This window comes from Zonotrichia albicollis, chromosome 9 (assembly GCF_047830755.1).
Source record: "Zonotrichia albicollis isolate bZonAlb1 chromosome 9, bZonAlb1.hap1, whole genome shotgun sequence".
NCBI classification, from domain to species: Eukaryota; Metazoa; Chordata; class Aves; order Passeriformes; family Passerellidae; genus Zonotrichia; species Zonotrichia albicollis.
In genome coordinates, this window is record NC_133827.1 from 40,825,244 (window position 1) to 40,841,924 (window position 16,681).

The window sequence follows — 16,681 nt, forward strand, 5'->3', positions numbered from 1 at the left end:
GTCTCCACCTCTGGTTTTTAACTTTAGTCTCTTTGGGATTCCTGTTGGTTTGGGAGGAGCAGGGAATGGAGAAATTGAGGAGGAATGCAGGAACTTGGGCCCATGCAGGGCCTGATCAGGTTGTTATAAACTCATTTATTGAATAAATCTGTGATAAGAGATAAGAACATCACAGCAAATAAACATCTGCCCACAAAGGTTAAACTTCAGGCTGCCTCATTCGGGGAAAATCATTGTTTTCCTAAAATAAGCAACCCATTAAAGTGGGAAATAGCAGGAATAATTCCTGGAAGAGCCTGCACAGCTCTCCTGAGGCTGCTCTGTATTGGCCCCCTAATGGGACAATTTAAATGCATAACAGCTCCAATAAACTCCTTAAAGGGTGTCCCCACATTCCTTACACTGACATGGCTCCCCAGAAAACTCTGCAAAACTCACAGGCCTTTAAAGCAGGAGGAAATATTGTCCTGCTGTCTCCAGGACCAGTCCTGCCCTTAAAGGTAGGATGGATTGTGTGCAAGGCAGAACTCACGTTTTAGACAAAGCTAACAAAAAACAACCTCTTTAAAAACCCAAAACTATTTCTGTAACCATGTCAGCCCCCCCCCAAAATAAAGCAACCCACAGTGGTGGGGAAAATGCAAAGTTTGGGACAGCATCTGTGAGAGGAAAATGTTCATATTTTGGGAGAAAATGCCTTGGGCAGCTCCTGTTGGTCTGATTGCTTGAAGGCCACCCAAAATTGAACAGTTTGGGTGTCCAGGCTCTCCTGAGCACCAGGAAATTTCAATTTCTCTTGATCAGATTGTTCCAAACCAATTCAGTTTTTCCTGATCCGATTGTCCAAATTTCCCCAAGGGTGTAATTAATCTGTCAGGTCAATTAGGCTCTGGTTTTATTTCTTTAATTTTTTCCCAGTTCTTGTGTTGAGGTGACAATTATTTGAGATTTAGCAGCACCTTCAAATACTTGATCACTCCCAATTTTTCCCCACTGGGATTTTGCTCCTCACAATTCTGGGCTCTCAGAAAGCCTTGGCTGAAATGCCCAATTTTCTCCTGGAAAATTAAAAAGTAGGCCCTGGCTTTGCTCAGGAGCAAGACTTGAGGTAAATTAACTTTCACTTTGTGTTTTGATGGATGCTTAATGAAGCCAGCATTGTTCAGCTGGAAATCTTGGAGCAATTTTTCATCCCAAACCTCTCCTGAGCAGAGCCTTTGACAGGTTATTAAGATTTTAGTGTCACTGTGGAAACATTTTTCCAGGCTGTGATCAGGAGAGCTTCTCTGCTCCTTCTCCATCTGCTGATCTCCCAAACCAGCTACATTTTAAAATCCAGCTTTTTTTTTTTTTTGGAATATTTAACAAGCAATGATTTCCAGTCCTGGATTTTTTGTCCTAATGACCAAGCAAAGCTTTCCCACATTAAATGGAGGTGCTGAGGGGAGGAAGGTGAGTTAAAAGTGGGAAAAGTCAGGCTGCTCTGATAAATCCCCAGATTCTGGAGGAAGGGAGAGACTCATTTAGGGACTGATGCCACAGCATCCCTGTGCCAAGGGACCCAGGAGCTGGGATGCAGGTGGATCCCAGATGGACACTGGATATTTGTGTTTTGCACCTGCCCATCCAGGTGTTATAGAACAGGAGAACATCTGCATCATGCAATTATAAATTACTTCACATATGGAAAGATTTATATTAGGATACAGCTACATTTCCCATTTACATCAAGGTGAATTCCCAAAACCTCAGGTAGTTTCTGTGTTTTAAATGGAATTCCACAGGAATTCAGTTGATCTCTAGCACTGATTTAACCAAGGAAATCAATAACACTTTGGGACACCTTCCCCATCCCTGGCAGTGCCCAAGGCCAGGCTGGGACAATGGGAGGTGTCCCTGCCCATGCATGGGGTGTGATGACATTTAAGGTCCCTTCCCACCCAAATCATTCTGGAATTCTAGGAAAACACAGGAGGAGCAAAATCTCCAAGCACTGGGAGTTCACTTTTGGACACCCAAGTTTCTGACATGGATCAATCCAGGATGTCCAGCCCTGCAGCCAAATTGGAATTATTAAACAAATTATTATTATAATATAAATATATTATAATATAATATAATATAATATAATATAATATAATATAATATAATATAATATAATATAATATAATATAATATAATATAATATAATATAAATATACTATTAAACAAATTCCAGTGCTGGAATTACAAACACAGCTCATTCCCTCTGCTTTGGCTGCTCCATGGAGAGGACACTAAAATTAACTGTTAAGGGAAAACACACCATCAACCAACCTCATACTCAGGTTCCTGCTCAGCCCTAATTAAGTGGGAAAACCCCAACATCAGGATATGCTAAAAATGACTTCTAATTCAACATTTTAAAAAAATCTATTTAATTTAAGTTTATACTTATGCATACTTGGAAATGCCCCAGTTTGGGATTAAACTGAGATTTACCTGAATTAAACCTGGCCCAGCCTGATTTGTTCTGTCACACTCTAAGCAAGACCCTTCTCCAACCTTCCCTCTCTTTATGCTCCTATTGCTGCAATAAAACATTTACTGAGGCTGATGTATCCCTAAAGAAATTCCAGGAGTTTTTAGGACCTTTTCTACCCCTGGCATCAACCCTTCCAGCAGACAAAGTTCCACTGTGTGGCAAAGGCTGCAAACAAAGGACAGTGGTGCTGTAAAAAGGCAAATAAAGCCCTTCAGTGCTGCTGGAAAATGCATCCATTGACAGCCAGGAGCTCTGCAATTCCTTTTCCATGGAGAGAGGAGCCAGTGACAGCCTCTCGTTCCTTTGCCATGATTATCTCATGGTGGGCACAGCCTTTAATAAATGAAATAATTCTTTTCTCGTGTCAAAGAGCAGCGTTTAAAATGAAAGCATGGAGAAGATAAATCCCCCAAACAAGGACAGCTGAAAGGACATTGCCACGGAAGGTCTGAGTTTATGCTCTGAGGGAAATTAAGTGGGAACATTTGGAATTAAAATATCTTCTCACTGGGAAAAAAAAATGTGAATATTCTTAATTTTCTGGATCATTAAACTCCTCTTGGAAAATGAGTTAAGGAACTCTGGGATATTTTTACAGCATCCAGGGTTTGGGGATTTCTGATGATGTGATGAGTCAGGCTTGGGTTTGCCTGAATCAGTGCCCTCCCAAAGATTTCTCCAAGAGGGAGCAAGAATCCTCAGGGAAAGGTCACAATCCAGGCACAAAGTTGTCCAATTCCCTTTCTTTTGGGACAAGGAGCAGCAAAGGATCTGTTCATTCAAAGGGAATGAAGGCGTTCCTTCATGGAATGGGAACTGGGACATGGAAAAGCCAGACTGGGATTTGGTCATGCAAATTCCAAACTCTTCCAAGCCTCAGTGTCGTCCTAGAGGAGATTCAGGGCTCAGTCAATGCTTTGGGGCTTTTTTTCCCCAGAAATGGGAAGGGACAGACAAAGATCCAGCCCTGTCCTACAGCCACCCATGGAACTCCCCCCAAAAAGTGAATTTAGAAGAAATTCATGGAAGAAAATCCAGGAAATATTTGGCTGTCAGGAAGAGAAACATCAAAATGGGCCCCAAGAGGGCAGGAGGGCACAGCAGGATTCCCAGTTTTGGAAGGGACACCACGGCCAGAATTTCATGGAATCCTTAAAGTTGGAAAAGACTCAAAGATCAACCCTCATTCACCACTAAATGATGCCCTCAAGTGCCACCTCCACACGTTTTTGGAACCTTTCCAGGGATGGTGAATCCATGAATCCACCATTTGCCTGGGCAGCCTATTTTCATTTCTCTAGATCCCAAAAACCACAGCTCTGGACTGAAAATACTGAATTCTCCACGGCACCTCCATATTCCCTTTACATTTCCCTTGAGGTAGGAAGTCTGATCCTGAAATTTGGCTTCAAGATTTCATATTTAAGTTTGCATCCCAATTTTGCAAAATTAATCACAGGAGATGAGATAAATCCCTGGCATTCTGGGAAGCACAGCAGGTTTTTACAGGAAAGGGGGAAACAGGCACTGCAGTGTTCATAAATAGCATGAATTCAGCATGGGAAATATTATGACATCTTCATCTAATTTACATAATTTACATAAAAATAAAATTACAGGGGAATATTAAATTCCTGCATGCAAAACCATCTCTTCCTTTCCCTCCCTGAATGAGATTTTCCTTTTGCTTCCCAGTGGATTTTATCCAATATCTGGGATTTCTGGACACTGACATAATCAAATCTAACAATAATTTGATTTTCTTCTGAGCTCCTCAGAGCACCAAAGCGATTTTATTATTCTGAAGATGGTTTGAAAGCATCTTTATTGAAGGCCCATAAATGTCTTTAAAGCTATCTCGGCGCCAATGGATCAAGAATACTCCTGAAATTCCTTGTTGTGCCTTGTACCTGAAAAATCCATTTGGAACAGCTTCTCCTGTATTGAATTCCTGTCTGGAGCAGCTGATTTAAGCAGCTGATAGAGGATGGCAAGTGGCCCATTCATTGTGTTATCATTTTACACACTCTGTCCATAAAACCCCCAGGAGAAGGATGGACTGTCTGTCCATGAGAAATAATCCACTGGCTGAGGTTTATTGGAACAGTGATGGAATTTTAAACACCTTGGAAAAGCCAAAGCCTGGCTGCTGACGCGATTGGAGCTCCACGTTCGGGCTCAGGGTGAGAGGAATTAATGCAATTAAACAGTGCCTTAATTAGCTGCTGGAAACAAGGGCTTAGTTGGAAAAACAAGAGCTGCTAAATTTTCAAATAATGAAGGACTGGCGTACACAGGGTGTGGGGAATGAGTTATCAGAACAGCAGGGAAATGTCCAATAAAATAAACCACAGGAATATTCCACAGTTCACCTCTGGCCCTGGTGTTCCCAGGTGGGAACTGCTCAGCTCCCAGCATTGGGAGGGAAAATATTTAATTCAGTGTCAGCAAAGAAGGGCAAAATAAAGGCAAAATTTCAGGAGTCACCAGGGAAGGAGAGTTTAAATCACAGTCCAAGGGATGAGGACACAAGTGGGGCCTGAGGTGATCCTGGGAAATGGGAACCCCTCCAAAATTCACTGTTACATGGGTAGGACAGAGGAACTTTGGGGAATTCTGGGGTTCATAAAGGAACTTTATGATACTTTAAAGGAAAGGGAGAGAGAGCAGCAGAAGTTACAACAGGGAGAACCAGGTGATGCAATCAAACAAATCATGGAAGCAATGAATAATCCAATAAACCTCAAGTCCGCTGCTGGACTTAGATCTGTTAAAGACTTTGCTGAAGGGCGGCTTTGCCAAAAATTATTGGCATGAGAGATGGGCTTGGGAGAAAATCTGGAGACCTGAACAACTCCAGCTTGGGAATCTCCATTAACACAGGACTTAAGCTGGTTCTGTTGAAATCCTGAATAACTCCAGTGTGGGGATGTCGAGTAAAACTGGATTTGGGGAGGTGCTTGTTGAGGAGCAAAGCTGCCCAACCTTCCTCCCAAAAGCATCACCCAGGGTTGGGCTCAGCTCCAGGATGGGCAGAGCAGGTGGGACATGAACCACCCCCACCAGGACACCTCCCTGCTGCTCATTTTGGGTTCTTTGTTAAAATTAAAATGGCTTTTTTCACCCCCAGCGTGAAATTTTCACTCCCTTGAGAAAACCTTCAAAGAAAATACAGCTTTTTTCCTTAAATGCCTCCCTAAAATGCCATTTATGTCTTCCTAATGACCTTTAGATGATCCTAAGAAGTAATTTCACACGTGGAAAATTGCCTCAAAAAATGGAGTTATTGAAACAGAGTCAGAATCTCCTAAAAGCCAGGATAATGATTATTATTTGCCTAAATTCCAAGCAGTAAAATAGCTCAAATCATATTTATTCCCACAAAAAAATGTACTTTTCTGGTGTATTTACTTTGAAAATTCATTTTACGAGCAGAAATCAATACTCTGCCCTTTGGAAGGAGATAATCTGGATATATTTGGAAAGATCCACTGCTCTGTAATAGACCCCATTAAAGTGCTGCTGCCACATTTCAGTGCTGATAGAGCCACTAAAATAATTTAATGGCTCAGGATGGGGCAATTTCCATTGGATTTTCTCTCCATCCCAGTAAGCTTCTATTAAATATATTTTATACATCTAATTCCTCCTGGTCTAATCATGACTTTATTGTCCATTTCTTACATTTTCCCCTCTTTTGTGGTCCCATGAAAATAGAATTCTGAAAATCCATCCCTGCCCTCTGGAAGTTCTTTAGACAAAGGAGATTCTGGATTTTCATTGTGCTGTCACAGGGCTGGAGAGAACCCCCAAGAACTTTCTGTGATGGTGCAAATCTGCTCTGCATCCCCTGCTTAATTAAGCATTAAAATCTTCTTTAATATTATTTTTATTTTGGGGCCCAGCTTTGTAAAAGGCAGGCAGTGGAATTTCCCTGCTGTGGGAATAAATGAGATATTGCAGGTAGAATTAGTTTCGAAAGGATTTATAAAGGATTCAGCCAAATTTCATGAAGTGGGACATAAATAAAACTTTTTTTGAGACCTCTCATCAACACCCACCAGAGCCATCTCGCTGTGAACCTTCACAGAGCTAAACCCACACCAGAACTCAGAAAACTGCTCTCAGGTGTCTCAGGCAGCTGAATATTCCCCCAGAAAGGGGAATATTCACCAGAAATGTCTTATCAGAGGTTTTATCATCAGCCAAGAGCATTCCTGGATTGATTTTGCTGCTGCTGAACCACAAGGCTCAAATTGACATCAATGATCACATCAATACCCAGCCCTCAATGCACACAAGATAAAAAAGAAGAAATTGTTGGTGTTCTGCTCCCACCACAGAAAGGATCAAGGGGATCCTTGTGTATCCCAGCAGCTCAAATCCCACGGGATAAGATTTGTAAGGGATTTAAACTTGGATAATCACTGGGGATGATTATGTGCAGAAATAAACACAAACTCAACAACTACTTCTCCATAAAAACGCACTTCAAAGACAAATTCCATGTTAGGCCGCAGCACTTTGAATTCCCTGCTCACATTTAGAACTGAGATTATCCAAAGCCAATGGGAGGGATTGAAAACAACATTTTTTTCCATGTTCTCTTCATTCCAAGTGTTATCTGACAGCCACATCAGCGTTAATGTTTCTCCCCAGCCCATCAAATATTTGATTTCTAATTAAGGCCTTTTCATCTCAGTTGGATTTGTCTCCTCATCTTTAATTACGTTTCCATCCACGCTGCTCAAGAGCGAGGATTTGCATTTTTACATTATATAGAAATCACATTGTAAATATTTATCAGATGGTTTTTCTGCTGCTCACGGATTTGGGAATTCAGGCTCACAGGAAAGAAGGACTGTTCCCATATTAACACCTCACTGCTTGTTAGGATTTCGCTGCCTCCCATACATTGATTTTCCCTCTCCCTCAACTTCCCATCGCTCCTGCAGGTGCAAAACCCACCTGGGAATGTCACAGACACCAGAGGGAAAATGGGATTCTGCTGGGAGACCTAAGCACACACAAAGGCTGCAGAGAGATTTTGTTCTGTTTTAAAACCAAACTTTAATAAATCACTGAGGAAAGTCCCAGCTTTGATGGGACCCAAGGAGCAGGAAGGACAAACAAACTGGGGATTGGGCCAGAGGAGTTCTATCCTGGCTCTTTTCCTCATGGGATATTTCTGTGGCATCAGTCGAGAGAGAAAGGGTGGGGAAATACTCATTCTTGTTTGGAAAAGTAGGTTTTGTGTGGTTATACCTCTAAAAAACCCCATTTCTTGGTAGGAAGTTGCCTATTGGAGTGCTGGGCTCAAGCGAAAAAATGGGAATTTTACAGAATCTGTTCCTGCCATTCTCGTGATTTTAGGAGAGGCGCTTTGCCAGGACGGGAGGTCAGGAATGACGGGGCTGGGGTAAGATCCGCACTGAAGGGCAGCGAGCCCCGAGCCCCGGGCGAGGAGCGGGAGAGCCCGGCCGCTGTCCGCGGTGCTGAGCGCCCGAGCGGGGCGGGAACCGGGCTGGCACATCGCTCTGGGCATGGAATGGTTCCTGGGAACTGGGCTGGCACATCCCCCTGGACACGGAATGGTTCCTGAGAGTGGGGCTGGCACATCCCCCTGGACATAGAACCGGGCTGGCACATCGCTCTGGGCATGGAATGGTTCCTGGGAACTGGGCTGGCACATCCCCCTGGACATAGAACCGGGCTGGCACATCGCTCTGGGCATGGAATGGTTCCTGGGAACTGGGCTGGCACATCCCCCTGGACATAGAACCGGGCTGGCACATCGCTCTGGGCATGGAAAGGTTCCTGGGAACTGGGCTGGCACAGCCCCCTGGACAAGGAATGGTTCCTGGCAACCGGGCTGACACATCCCCTGGACATAGAACCAGGCTGACACATCCCCTGGACATGGAATGGTTCCTGAGAGCGGGGCTGACACATCCCCCTGGACATGGAATGGTTCCTGGGAGTGGGGCTGGCACATCCCCTGGACATGGAATGGTTCCTGAGAGCGGGGCTGACACATCCCCCTGGCCATGGAACCAGGCTGACACATCCCCTGGACATAGAATGGTTCCTGAGAGTGGGGCTGGCACATCCCCTGGGCATGGAATGGTTCCTGAGAGCAGGGCTGACACATCCCCTGGACATAGAACCAGGCTGACACATCCCCTGGACATGGAATGGTTCCTGAGAGTGGGGCTGGCACATCGCTCTGGACATGGAATGGTTCCTGGGAGTGGGGCTGGCACATCCCCCTGGACACGGAATGGTTCCTGGCAACCGGGCTGACACATCCCCTGGACATGGAATGGTTCCTGAGAGTGGAGCTGGCACACTGCTCTGGGCATGGAATGGTTCCTGAGAGCGGGGCTGGCACATCCCCTAGACATGGAATGGTTCCTGAGAGTGGGGCTGGCACATCCCCCTGGCCATGGAACCGGGCTGGCACATCACTCTGGGCATGGAATGGTTCCTGAGAGCGGGGCTGGCACATCCCCCTGGCCATGGAACCGGGCTGGCACATCCCCTGGACATGGAATGGTTCCTGGGAACTGGGCTGGCACATCCCCTGGACAAGGAATGGTTCCTGGGAACCGGGCTGACACATCCCCTGGACACGGAACCGGGCTGGCACATCCCCTGGACACAGAATGGTTCCTGAGAGTGGAGCTGGCACACCGCTCTGGGCATGGAATGGTTCCTGAGAGTGGGGCTGGCACATCCCCCTGGACAAGGAATGGTTCCTGGGAACCGGGCTGACACATCCCCTGGACATAGAACCGGGCTGGCACATCCCCTGGGCATGGAATGGTTCCTGAGAGTGGAGCTGGCACACCGCTCTGGAAATGGAATGGTCCCTGAGAGTGGGGCTGACACATCCCCTGGGCATGGAATGGTTCCTGAGAGTGGGGCTGGCACATCCCCCTGGAAAAGGAATGGTTCCTGGGAGTGGGGCTGGCACATCCCCCTGGAAAAGGAATGGTTCCTGGGAGTGGGGCTGGCACATCCCCTGGACATGGAACCAGGCTGGCACATCCCCTGGACATGGAATGGTTCCTGAGAGTGGGGCTGGCACATCCCCTGGCCATGGAACCGGGCTGGCACATCCCCTGGACATGGAACCGGGCTGGCACATCCCCTGGACATAGAATGGTTCCTGAGAGTGGGGCTGGCACATCCCCTGGCCATGGAACCAGGCTGGCACATCCCCTGGACAAGGAATGGTTCCTGAGAGTGGGGCTGGCACATCCCCTGGACACGGAATGGTTCCTGAGAGTGGGGCTGGCACATCCCCTGGACACGGAATGGTTCCTGAGAGTGGGGCTGGCACATCCCCTGGCCATGGAACCGGGCTGGCACATCCCCTGGACATGGAACCGGGCTGGCACATCCCCTGGACATAGAATGGTTCCTGAGAGTGGGGCTGGCACATCGCTCTGGGCATGGAATGGTTCCTGAGAGTGGGGCTGGCACATCCCCTGGCCATGGAACCGGGCTGACACATCCCCTTAGACATAGAATGGTTCCTGAGAGTGGGGCTGGCACATCCCCTGGGCATGGAATGGTTCCTGGGAACTGGGCTGGCACATCCCCCTGGACAAGGAATGGTTCCTGAGAGTGGGGCTGGCACATCCCCTGGACACGGAATGGTTCCTGAGAGTGGGGCTGGCACATCGCTCTGGGCATGGAATGGTTCCTGAGAGTGGGGCTGGCACATCGCTCTGGGCATGGAATGGTTCCTGAGAGCGGGGCTGGCACATCCCCTGGACATGGAACCGGGCTGGCACATCCCCTGGACATAGAACCAGGCTGGCACATCCCCTGGACATGGAATGGTTCCTGAGAGTGGGGCTGACACATCCCCTGGCCATGGAACCGGGCTGACACATCCCCTGGCCATGGAACCGGGCTGGCACATCCCCCTGGACATGGAATGGTTCCTGAGAGTGGGGCTGGCACATCCCCTGGACATGGAACCGGGCTGGCACATCGCTCTGGGCATGGAATTGTTCCTGGGAGTGGGGCTGGCACATCCCCTGGACACGGAATGGTTCCTGCAATGCTGCACCTGTACCTGCTGTCCCCACAGTAAGAAGGACGTGGAGCTGCTGGAGCAAGCCCAGAACTGGCCATGATGTTGATAAGGGACTGGAGATCTTTCCCTGTGGAGACGGGCTGGGAAAGTTGGAGTTTGTCAGCCTGGGGAAGAGGAAGCTTGTGCAGAGCTCAGAGCTGCTCCCAGGATCCAAATGGGGATACAAGGAAATGTAGAGAGACTTCACTGGGGCCTGAGTGACAGAACAAGGGATGGCTTCAAGCTGAAGGAGAGGAAATTTAGATGGGATATTGGGAAGGAATCCCTGACCCTGGCAGGGTGGGCAGCCCTGGCACAGCTGTGGCTGCCCCTGCATCCCTGGCAGTGCCCATGGCCAGGCTGGACACTGGGGCTGGAGCAGCCTGGGACAGTGGGAGGTGTCCCTGCCATGGCAGGGGTGGCATGGGATGAGCTTGAAGGTCCCTTTCAACCCAAACCATTCCGTGATTTTGGAGGAAAAAGCAGAAACCCATCGAGGAAGGAAAGTTTTGGCACTTTTCTACATAGTAGCAAAAAATAGAATATTTACAGGGAAGAACATTATTGCAAATCTGTCATACATCTGTCTTCTAATTTCTTTTTAGCAAAAATTAACATGCAAAAGGAAAACAAAACCAAGTGAAGACAACACAGCTCCAGCCTGTGTGCTCCTCATACCACAATATGGACAGTGATCAATAACAGATCTTTTCCAACAGTTAAAAAGCTGTTTGTACAACACACACAAACCTTTCTTTGCTACAAAGCAGCAGCCAAACAAGAATTCTCCTTTTCCCATCTCACCCCCCAAGCTCTGACACTGCACCCGTTCCATCAGTTCTCTCCATGGGAACCCCGTGTGGTGCCCCACAAACCCTCGGAGATGGAGCCATCACCTTCTCCCCACAAACACAGAATTCCAGCTGCCCTTCCTGAGCTCCCAAACATCCCAAAGTGTCATTGTCCAAACGAGATCAGCGCTGGGGAAACCCTGGAGCAGCCGAGAGCGTCCCTGTGTGGGGTACGAGGGACCTCTGGTGGAAGCAGTGGCAGAGAAACATTTATATCCTCATTTATTCCTCTAATTGAAGGAACCAAACCCCTTCAATCCATGAAAAGTCAGTGTCTAACCCAATATTCCAGCTCACTGCTGTCCAGCTCCCAACTGAAAATAAAGCAGTACCTTCAGGAATATTTTATTAAATTCTGTCAAGCACCCAGACAGAAATAAACCAAACTAAACCTGCTGGAAACAGCTTCGCTTTGGGCCTGGATCAACACCTGGATCAACCCTGGAAAGGGTCAAATTATTCCCAAAATTCTTGAAATTTTTTTCCTGGAAAAGCTCTGCTTGATCAGTGCCTTGGTCTTAACGAGATGAAAATCACTCCAGCTTTGCAACTCAAGGCAGAATTAAATTAATTCAGCTTGAAGAACACCACTAATAATGATTCCCAGATTTTTGTAGGGATTCAGAAGCCACCAAATGCTGTCCTGGGAGTGGCAACAGCCACAGGCAGTGAGGATCCAACCTCCTGAGGAGCAGGGAGACATTTCAGCACCAACACCAGGGCAATCCCTGCCCTGCAACAATTCCTGAATTATCCATCAGCTCCAGCCTGCAGTTCCCTCAGATCTTGTCTTCTGTCACAAAGCTGAAGGCAACACTCCCATACTCTGTATTTATTTTGGTATTGGCCCAAAAAAACCCAATTCAGGGATAGTCACACATAGTTTGTCTTCCAGAAATGGGATCTGTATTTGGGGTTTATTTAGGGTCACCTTAAAAAGAGAAATGCAGCCTCCAGCCACTGGTTAAGGTGGAATATTTATTCCAAAATCAAATTTAATTTTGATCTCCTAAATCAAATTTTCAAAGTCCCTTTTAGCCTCTTTTAGTATATTTTAGTCTCAAAAATCAACCAACAAAACAAAACCAAATATCAAACCACATTTCTTTGCATGAAAAGCACCACAATTTGAGGTTTTTTGGGAACAATATCCTAAACAAACAGGACACAGGACCACTGGGAAGCCCCTTTTAACCAGCAAGAACACCTCCAAAATCTGCTGAATTCAGGTCTGCTACCCACAGACACACATCCTGATGAGCCTACAAGAGGAATCTCTGCCTGGAGCTCATTTGAGACCCCTAAAAACCCCTTTTGAACCCATGAACACACAACGGAGCGTTCACTCCTCCCAAACCCCAGAAAGGAAGGCAGCAAAGGAAAAGGAGCAATTCCAGCCGGACTCACGGGGGTGCTGCTGTCAGAGAAGGTGTTCATGCTGACAGACCTGCTCATCTTGCCCGAGGCCGGCGACCTCGGGGACAAATTTTCAAAGTCCCTTCCAGCCTCTTTTAGTATATTTTAGTCTCAAAAAATCAACGAACAAAACAAAACCAAATATCAAACCACATTTCTTTGCATGAAAAGCACCACAATTTGAGGTTTTTTGGGAACACAATATCCTAAACAAACAGGACACAGGACGACTTTTAACCAGCAAGAACACTTCCAAAATCTGCTGAATTCAGGTCTGGTACCCACAGGCACACATCCTGATGAGCCCACAAGAGGAATCTCTGCCTGGAGCTCATTTGAGACACCTAAAAACCCCTTTTGAACCCATGAACACACAACGGAGCGTTCACTCCTCCCAAACCCCAGAAAGGAAAAGGAGCAATTCCAGCCGGACTCACGGGGGTGCTGCTGTCGGAGAAGGTGTTCATGCTGACAGACCTGCTCATCTTGCCCGAGGCCGGCGACCTCGGGGACAAATTTTCAAAGTCCCTTCCAGCCTCTTTTAGTATATTTTAGTCTCAAAAAATCAACGAACAAAACAAAACCAAATATCAAACCACATTTCTTTGCATGAAAAGCACCACAATTTGAGGTTTTTTGGGAACACCTTTGGATATTTGGGAATATCCAAAACAAACAGGACACAGGACCACTGGGAAGCCCCTTTTAACCAGCAAGAACACCTCCAAAATCTGCTGAATTCAGGTCTGATACCCACAGTCACACATCCTGATGAGCCTACAAGAGGAATCTCTGCCTGGAGCTCATTTGAGACCCCTAAAAACCCCTTTTGAACCCATGAACGCACAACTGAGCGTTCACTCCTCCCAAACCCCAGAAAGGAAGGCAGCAAAGGAAAAAGGAGCAAATCCAGCCGGACTCACGGGGGTGCTGCTGTCGGAGAAGGTGTTCATGCTGACAGACCTGCTCATCTTGCCCGAGGCCGGCGACCTTGGGGACATTGGGGATGTTGGGGACGTTGGGGACGTTGGGGACGTTGGGGACGTTGGGGACGTTGGGGACGCCGAGGACGGGCTGCCCTTGTCCCGTAGCTCCGGGGATGGGGACAGCTCCTGGCGCTGCAGGTGCTCACGCCACGCTCGCTGGATGCTGAGGGAACAAAGGGTTTCAAATCATTGCGGTTGGGGGGATCCCGTGTTTTGTTTTCCTGTCTGCGTAAGGATCACGTGGAAATATCTCTGTAGGGTTTGTCCAAGGATGACTGGGAGAATTTAGGATATTTTTGAAGGAGAAGCGGGGAATTCTGCAGTGGTTTGGGTTGGAAAGGACCTTAAAGATGATCTGGTTCCAAACTCCTACCACCTTACACAGAGTCCAACCCAAGCCCAAAACCCAGGGAAGTGATTTCAGCTGAGGCCATCCAGAACTTTGAATTCCTCCTACATTCCACTATCAAAATTAAAATATCCATTTGTCCACTTAAAGGAATTAGCAACCTTCTACATCTTATTTTTATACCACGTTTCAGATTATAATTCAGATATGACTGGAATTTGAGACCCAGAGCAGTATCATGGAATTATGGAATTCCAGAATGGTTTAAGTTGGAAAATGTCATCTCATTCCATTCTCTGCCATGGGCAGGGACAATTTCCACTATCCCAAGGTGCTCCAAACCCCATCCAACCTGGCCTGGAACAATTCCAGCATCCACAACTTCTCTGCAGGATTAGCTCCTTGTAGGATTTTTAAGTAATTGAGGGTTTATTCACTGGGATGAGCAGTATTTACATATTTATAGTTACATATTTATATTTACATATTTATATCTACATGTATTTCTATTTTAAGAGAATAGAACTGAACTTAAGTCATAATTGCCCTCTTAGACGGTTCCCTGAAAATGGATTATTTTATCTGGCTTTTATCTGCATGACTAAAAGCATAAAAGACACTGGGTTTTAATTTGAAACTTCATGTCCTTTTAATATTTTAATATGCATTAATATTTGAATGGGCTGTAAGTGAGGCAGTTTTCTGGATGGAGGCAATTCCTGTGCCAGGGCTGGAGGATCCATGCTGGGAGAGGCTCCAGAAGGAATCCTGGACTCTGATAAATATGTGGGGAAGTTGAATTATTCAAAATCAAGACTTCCAGAATAACCAACCGCAGGGGAAACTCTGTATCATGCAATGTACAGCAAAAATGAAAATTCTTCTAGAATTGAAAGAGAGGATTGATTTAGGATACGAGGAAGGATTTGTTTCCCATGAGGGTGGCAAAGGGGAGATTCCCCACCCCTAAAAATACCCCAGATCAATAATGTGCCCTTATTGATGCCATCCCTGCTGAGAGCTGGACTAAAAATTCTTTGAAGGTCCCTTCCAACCCGGACCATTCCAGAATTCCATGATTCTGTGGCGTTTGGAAGTTCAGAGCTCATTCCCGGAGCCCCGCGCTGAGCATCCCTCCCTTGCCTTGCGCTAGGTGTCAGCGTGTGCTTGGCTGAGCAAATCCCGAGCAAATCCCGCTCCTCCTGAGCAAATCCCGCTCCTCCTGAGCAAATCCTGCTCCTCCTGAGCAAATCCTGCTCCTCCCGAGCAAATCCTGCTCCTCCCGAGCAAATCCCGCTCCTCCCGAGCAAATCCTGCTCCGCCCGAGCAAATCCCGCTCCTCCCGAGCAAATCCTGAGCAAATCCCGCTTCTCCTGAGCAAATCCTGCTCCTCCTGAGCAAATCCCGCTCCTCCCGAGCAAATCCCGCTCCTCCCGGGCAAATCCCGCTCCTCCTGAGCAAATCCTGCTCCTCCTGAGCAAATCCTGCTCCTCCTGAGCAAATCCTGCTTCTCCCGAGCAAATCCTGCTCCTCTGAGCAAATCCTGCTCCTCTGAGCAAATCCCGCTCCTCCCGAGCAAATCCTGAGCAAATCCCGCTCCTCCTGAGCAAATCCCGCTCCTCCTGAGCAAATCCCGAGCAAATCCAGCTCCTCCTGAGCAAATCCCGCCCCTCCTGAGCAAATCCTCCTCCTCCTGAGCAAATCCTGCTCCTCCCGAGCAAATCCCGCTCCTCCCGAGCAAATCCCGAGCAAATCCCGCTCCTCCCGAGCAAATCCCGCTCCTCTGAGCAAATCCTGCTCTTCCTGAGCAAATCCCGCTCCTCTGAGCAAATCCCGCTCCTCTGAGCAAATCCCGCTCCTCCTGAACAAATCCCGCTCCTCCCGAGCAAATCCCGCTCCTCCCGAGCAAATCCCGCTCCTCCTGAGCAAATCCCGCTCCTCTGAGCAAATCCCGCTCCTCCTGAGCAAATCCCGCTCCTCCTGAGCAAATCCTGCTCCTCCCGAGCAAATCCCGCTCCTCCCGAGCAAATCCCGCTCCTCCTGAGCAAATCCCGCTCCTCCTGAGCAAATCCTGCTCCTCCCGAGCAAATCCCGCTCCTCCCGAGCACATCCCGCTCCTCCCGAGCAAATCCCGCTTCTCCTGAGCAAATCCTGCTCCTCCTGAGCAAATCCTGCTCCTCCCGAGCAAATCCCGCTCCTCCCGAGCAAATCCCGCTCCTCCTGAGCAAATCCCGCTCCTCCCGAGCAAATCCTGCTCCTCCTGAGCAAATCCTGCTCCTCCCGAGCACATCCCGCTCCTCCCGAGCAAATCCCGCTCCTCCTGAGCAAATCCCGCTCCTCTTCCCGAGCAAATCCCGCTCCTCCCGAGCAAATCCTGCTCCTCCCGAGCAAATCCCGCTCCTCTGAGCAAATCCCGCTCCTCCTGAGCAAATCCCGCTCCTCCTGAGCAAATCCCGCTCCTCCCAA

General features: G+C 47.7%; 1 protein-coding gene across 1 annotated transcript in view; it reads right to left on the reverse strand.

The window, feature by feature from the left end:
• SCHIP1 (schwannomin interacting protein 1) overlaps positions 1-16,681 on the reverse strand; it is a 101,913-nt gene that overhangs the window by 61,332 nt on the left and 23,900 nt on the right. The window contains exon 4 of the mRNA XM_074547525.1: positions 13,804-14,029. Coding sequence (XP_074403626.1) covers positions 13,804-14,029 — 226 coding nt within the window. The remainder of the gene's footprint in view (positions 1-13,803; positions 14,030-16,681) is intronic.